This window comes from Hibiscus syriacus, unplaced genomic scaffold (assembly GCF_006381635.1).
Source record: "Hibiscus syriacus cultivar Baekdansim isolate YM2019G1 unplaced genomic scaffold, ASM638163v2 tig00110332_pilon, whole genome shotgun sequence".
Lineage (NCBI taxonomy): Eukaryota > Viridiplantae > Streptophyta > Magnoliopsida > Malvales > Malvaceae > Hibiscus > Hibiscus syriacus.
The window spans coordinates 3,053,118-3,060,098 of record NW_024062688.1 but is presented as its reverse complement, the minus strand read 5'-3'; the positions used below and the strand labels follow the sequence as shown (position 1 = coordinate 3,060,098).

At 31.4% G+C, this 6,981-nt stretch overlaps 1 protein-coding gene across 1 annotated transcript; it reads left to right on the top strand.

Moving 5' to 3' along the window:
* The first annotated feature begins 2,358 nt into the window (after positions 1–2,358).
* Positions 2,359–2,655, top strand: LOC120119258 (precursor of CEP14-like). The gene has a single exon (XM_039139094.1). The coding sequence runs from the start codon at positions 2,359–2,361 to the stop codon at positions 2,653–2,655; it is 297 nt and encodes a 98-aa protein (XP_038995025.1).
* The last annotated feature ends 4,326 nt before the right edge of the window (positions 2,656–6,981 follow it).

Below are 6,981 nucleotides of genomic sequence, written 5' to 3'. Positions count from 1 at the left end.
ATTTCAGTGATTAAAGGAATCATTATTGTTCTTAGAGGTCATGAGTTCGAGTACTAGTAGCTTTAAGAGGGGGATTGAGCGTTAATTGTCAAATTGTTAAGAGTATTTAAAATAAATATTACTTTGTAATCACCTAAACTTAATAAAAAAATGAACACGTGCATAAATAATTTTGAATAGACGAATACATTTTTTAAAATTTTTTAATAAACATGAACCAAACACGAATAATATAAAAAATAATCGAACTAATATAAATAAATATATATCCGTTCAAACTCAATTTATTTAGTACCCTAAATATTGAGTTTCATTGCACGTAAAATTTGAAATGTTTCAACTATATTAATGGGTCCAATACCATACCTTAATGTCGATAAATGCAGAAGGATAGATCATCCTTATGATATTGAGTACCTTAGTAAAAAGTGGCGTAACTATGATATTACGACACAAATAATGTCCACGAAATCGGTAATTGAAAATATTCGATTCATATAAATTTCTAATATCAGTAATTGAATTTATTCACGAAATAAATTTTTAATAAAAAGTATAAAGAAAATATTTAAAATATATAAAAATTTAATTTTTTTTAAAGGAAATGACTGTCCCATCGATCCATGGCTGCGTCTATGTATGTCCATGTTCAAAACCATTGTTATTGTTCTTTAGTCTTATCTATTTCAGCTCGTCATTTCGCGATATTCTTTTGCCTTTGCGTCTGTATAAAAAACATTTCCATTTTCAGGTGCTGTTACGGTTGCTTGCTTACCTTGATCTTTAACCAATGAACCAGCCCCCCACTAACAGACAAGGGTTTAGTAAGCTCAAAACAAGTGATTGGCCATTAAAAGGACAATGTACCATGTCGTTTTAAGGTTTTCTTACGTTATCTTAAACATCCAACACATGTTTGGCCATATTTTATTTGGTTTAGATGTCATAGAAGATTACTACAATTGAAACTCTTGTTTTTTTCATTATATTTTTGTGATGAATCTTATCTCCTTAAATAGACTAAAAGAAAGCTACTCATGTGTTGAAAATGGTTTCCTAGTTTAAGAAACTAACTCAAAAAATGTGAGGAATTTCAAACATATGAAAGATTCCACTCACGGAATATCCTTAATTCGTACTCATCGTAAAATTTAATTTTTTTTTTAATAATTTACCTTAAAATTTAATTTTTACATATCCCATAAAAAAATTAAAAATTTATTTTTACATATCCCATAAAAAATGTACGGATTCGGCATCCAACTTCACAATCAAGCACTTTAGTGCTGCACTAGTGAAACCCGAAGCCTAACCAAGTCAAAACAAAGTCAGATTTAGGTGATGAGTAACTGTCTGGACCAAAATTTAAGAGTTGGCGGCGGTGCATGAAACTCTTGCCCCCCAAAAAAAATCCGGCGGCTGTAGTGGCTCCCCATCTGCCTAACTTTTTTTTATCTCTTCATTTATCATGTTTAAACGATCAATCATTATAAATATTAATCAAACTTAAAAATGATAAAATTTGGTTAACGAAAATAAATCGATCTCATCGACTCATATATTCCACTTTTTTTTTAAATTAGATAGTATTCTGACTTATGAGAGGATGATCATTGACCAATGTTTCTTTATAAGAAAAAATTGATCATAAGGAAAAATAATAGTGAGATTGTTTGGATTGTTCAAGGTTCGGTTTCCTTTTCAATCTTGATTGAAAGGTATGACAGTAACATTAATTGATGGTGTGGCACGTAAAATAATTGTAATTATTTATAGGTTAGCAAACTAAACAAATCTAATCATTATATCTTGGATTTCGCTCTTTAATGTCACGTGAAACTATTAAAAATTTTATTTATATACTAATAGTTGACTCAAAGGATGTGGACACTGAAAATTTCGATAAACATAGGATTTGTCTGAAGGCCTTTTGTTAACAGAGAATTAACGATTTTCAAAAATAATTTTTGAAAGTATAACAAACCTGAATTTAATATCTTAAAATTCTCAAAATAAGATTTCACTGGCGACACTAAATTTTAATAACTAAATTCATTAGTTTCGTTCTTATTAAAAAACAATAGTTAAATGGAAAGGGAAATATTAACAGAAATTCATTTGTAGATTTTAGTATAACACTTGCATCTAATTTATTGATGATTTAATTTAGATGATTTGTAAATTTTAATGTTTTACTTAGGCACCTCCCTTGGCTCCACTCTATATATATTTCTACGCCAAACCCCTTTGGGAAGGCTGGAAAACATAACATTTCCTGTTTTCTTCGACCTTTTGTTCAACTTCACCATTAAAACCCAGATTCTATCTCCGTATCTGCAACTGTTTTAACACAAATTCATGGCTCGTTTCACTTCTCTGATTCTTATTTTCTTGGTGACCCTTGCTGCTTCATTTATGCCACAAATGGAAAGTAGGAAGCTACTATTAAACACAGGGGAAAGCAATGAAAACGTTCCTTCATTGTTTGCAAGCTTGTTGCTCAATGCCCTTCCCAAGGGTACCGTGCCGGCGGCTTCAGCTCCTAGTAAGAAGGGTCAGTCGACAACGCTCGATAACGAGAAGCTTTTCACTCGTCACCTTTCCGGCATTGATCGGATTCTGCAATCTGTTCCAAGCCCCGGCGGTGGCCATTAGTATCTCCCCCGTTTCCTTTTTATCTTCATACACTGCCTTCTTTTTCTCTTTGTTTGTTTGAATATTTTGTATACAGATTTCTCTATTTTTTTTTCTTTTAGTTCTTTTTATATCAAGTTTAGGCTATTTTGTTGTTCACATATTTAGAAGTGTTTAGTCTGTTAGTAAGACTTCATTTATTCTTTCTTTGAGATTATATCCTTTCAATTGGGATTGATTTTGGTATATCCCTTTGATCATTTTCAATGCCATTGCCATTGATCAAAGCATTAAAGTGGGACACTTATTGCTAGTGCAGCACTTTTATTCCGAAACTTATGATTATAAAAAAAATTGGTTTGGAAAAAGATATATTATTAATTTGGAGATTGTTTTCAAGAAGTTCTTAGTTGTATGTGTTGATTTTCAGAATAACAATTTAAGGTAGAAGTTAATGTTAGATAATGAGCTAACTTCCTTTTTGTTTTTGTTTTTTAAAAACTATAAGGACTAAATTCTAATAAAATAAAGTGGAAGGACTAACTTATCAATCATTGTAAAATAGAGGGTGGGGATTAATCATTAAACCTTTTCTTTAATCCAATTCTTTTGTCTTGCATGAATGCTAAAGCTAGCCCTAAGAGTGCGTTTAGTTCACGAAATGTAATATTACTTACGGGAATATGATTACCGGAATGTAACATTACCTAACACATTAGTGGGAATGTTGATTTATTTGGCAGGAATGTAAAATTACAGTGTTTGGTTGAAGGAATAAAAGATTACTGAAATGTATATTTTACCAAATTGTCCTTGTTCTATTTTTTTAACAAGTTGAATTCTAAATATTTAAATGAAAACTATTTATATAAAATTCATCAATTATATATTATTTTATTATTTAAATATATCATGTATTATTTTAATTTTAATTAATATTAAATTTTACATAATTTATCTAAACATATATTAAAAATTTACATCAACATTTAACTAAATAAGCATATGAACATTGTAATAGATGAACCATTTTACTCCTACCAAAATGTACAAAGATGACTTTAGAGAATATTTTTAATTTATTAATTATAAAATATATTATTATTAGTATTAAAAAATTATATTTTTCATTATTAGTATTAAATAAAAACGAGTCACTTGAAACTAAAAGGGTGAAACATTAATATCACAAAAATACATACAAATGTATACTTATGTGTTACATATACTAGAAACAAAAAAGCAAACTAGTTGCATGTGTATTTTCATGCTTCCCACTTATAACTCTAATATCCAATGGAAATCTTTCCCAACTTCTCGCTATGTACACTCAAGAATCAAATTGCACTTTTCAAGCACATCAAGAACTTCTTTATCATTCCAAGAATCAATTTTGTAAGATCCATTTTCCAAGTACAGAATCCCACTAGCCAATACAATAGGAATGTGGTTTTTCAAAGAGGAATTAACTTCACAAAAAGTGTTGTAGAATTCAAGCTGCATGGAAGGAAACAAAAAACTTAACAGTGTGTAAAAGATACATGGACACTAAGAGTATAAATTTGCACATACACCTACCCCAGTGCCTAAATCGTGTATAAATTTGCAAATAAATATAATATACCCAACAAGCAAAGGATTAAACACCAATCTAACAGATTTCTACTCCACTAATTCAATACTGTGAACTAATTCAATCAACAAATGTGAAGAATCCAACAACAAGCAAAGGGAAAATGATCAAAGGAGATTGAAGATGATGTTAGCCGCACTTGTAAATAATGTTGAGATTTTGAGAAAGACAGTTACAGATACGAAAATGATGGATTTCTCTATTTCAAAAACCAATTTGACATATATGAATTATTATTAAGCTATTCATTTTCTAAAATCTAAAGAAACAAAGACCTAGAAATTAAAACAAACACAATACACTAATAGTAATAAATTTGTTTGAATGCCAAAATTATTCATCAAAATAGATTTTGATTTTAAAAAACCTGAGTGCAGGACAACTTAAAGACACCAAACAAAAAATACAACAAAACAGGGGTTTTACTCTGCTTGGTGAATACTGTAAACATTCCAACTATACTTAGTAATGTAGAAGTTCTACACAATGGTTCAAGAATCAAAGGATTAAAAGAATTCAAACACAAATCACCAGAAAACTTATCGCATCCATCATCTGTTAGGCCACATCTTCCAAGATTTAAGTATGCCAATGATTGCATGTCACATGAAATTATTATAATTCCTGGAAATTCGGTAATTGCTCAAACTCCATAGACTTGCTAACAACTCATTATTTTTTATGATATGATGAAGTTTGATCTTCTATGCATGATAATGATAGAGAGTTTATCCTTATCCACCTATCTCACAACTCTAAGACATTACATCCACCTACTGGTTTCCCCCATGAAATACATGTCATTATATCTGAAGGCACATCCATGTTCAATGTATAACAACTACAAAATGTACTGTTAAATTATCAGTAGAGGTAAGTAATGAGAACATACCTGAGATGGAATCCAAGCATGCAGCAGTAACGTTACATCCCTTCAGATTCAACATATTAAGTTTGTTCAAACCTGCCATGGAAATTAATGTTAGTATATAACATAATATGTTTAATTCTTTAGGTCATCTGGTCTTATTAAGATAATAGATTATTTGTACAGGAAAGAAGATTAAGATGCCATCACTAGAAGACCTTGAAGACTATGACCTAAAAGGTAAGATGTATTAATCATGTTACATTCAATGTATTAGGAACTGAAACCAAGAACAATGAATATAAACAAAGAGAAGTCATATCCTTTTATATAACACAATGGACGACAGTGTGTGTCCACCATGCAAAAGAAAATGTAGATAAATACCTCTCAAATAAGACAACCTAGAATTAGTGATGTTACTATTTGATATATGCAGCTCCTCTAGATTATTAAGCCCTAAAATAAAACAAAAACATAAAGCCATAACCAAAAAAAAAGAAAAAAAATCTAGAATATAATATAAAGAATCATGCTTGAGGCTCAGCTACATACCTTGAGATCCACATTTGAGCGTGAACGCAAGACAGAAATTAACTCAGGATCTAAACGGATATTGTGCCATTTTCCAGTACCATGCTTAAGAACTCCTGCCTTAGTGCAGCTTCTTTTTCTGCTGTCCATTTCTTCATCTGTTTTTCTGATAGAAAAGGGAAATCAAAGAAGAAGAATGCTTCTCTCGCCAAATCGAAGAATGTGGTCTTTGAAATCGGAAGAGAAATTATACTCTGTGAGTTTCTCTTGCCAAATCGAAGAAGTGAATTTTTTCCATACAGAAGCAAGCAAACGGGAGAAGTTATCCCATTAAGCACGGGAATAAAGAAATACCTAGGTGAATGGGAATAATATTCCCAGTAATCCAGACCCAAAAAACACTGTTGGTAATAACTTTTTACCCTCACTTGGGAATGTGAATCATCCAAACATGGGTATCTTTAACCCGGAAAAAAATATTATTGCCAGAAATCCAAAAATCCATTAACCAAACACCCCCTAAAGGTCATCAAAATGAGTGGGGTAGAAAGCATGGTAGTGGGGATTTTGATCCCTAAATTCTAAGATGAAGCTCGTGGAATTTCTTCAGTACCTTGCTAATTAAATATTTAATCAAAAGCACCAAGCTAATGAATTCCAAGCAGGGGCGGATACACTAAGCCCCCTAGGGGTCAAGTGCATCCCTATTATTTAGGGGAAAAAAGTGAAATTTAGTATAATATGTTAAAGAAAAATAGAAAAAATAAAATTTTTTGCACCCCCATTATTTTTAAGAAAAAGAAATTAAAATTTTGGACTCCCATTTATAAATTTCTGGATCCACCACTGATTCCAAGGTTTGGAAAATTATGGAACTTACCAGCTATTTTTCTTCTACAAAATCAGTCTAAATTTGTACGACTTAATTAAATAATAAGTAAGTCGAGAAAGTTTTGTTACTTACATTGTTAAAAAATTTAAATCATAGATCAAATTGATTAGACTTATAATTTTCAGTTTATCTTATTGAATCGTGGCGATTTTACTGATATATTACCGTTGAACAGTATATTTCCCGATCAGGCACCGTTCAGACTATATTTCCCGATCTAACACCCTTTGCAGAAAGGCGCGACCCCTGCAACGCGCTTTACGTTGATTTGGTGCCACGTGGGGTAAGGCGCCCCCTGAAGCGCGCCTTATGCTGAAATGGTATACACATATGTACAGGGAGTATAACAAGGTACAGGGGCCGCGCCTTACCCCAGAATCTGCCACGAGTTAGTAAGACGCGCCCCCTACTGTGTACCTT

Excerpts from the sequence above, each read along its gene's own strand:
- LOC120119258 (XM_039139094.1), top strand. The coding sequence starts at position 2,359 with ATGGCTCGTTTCACTTCTCTGATTCTTATTTTCTTGGTGACCCTTGCT.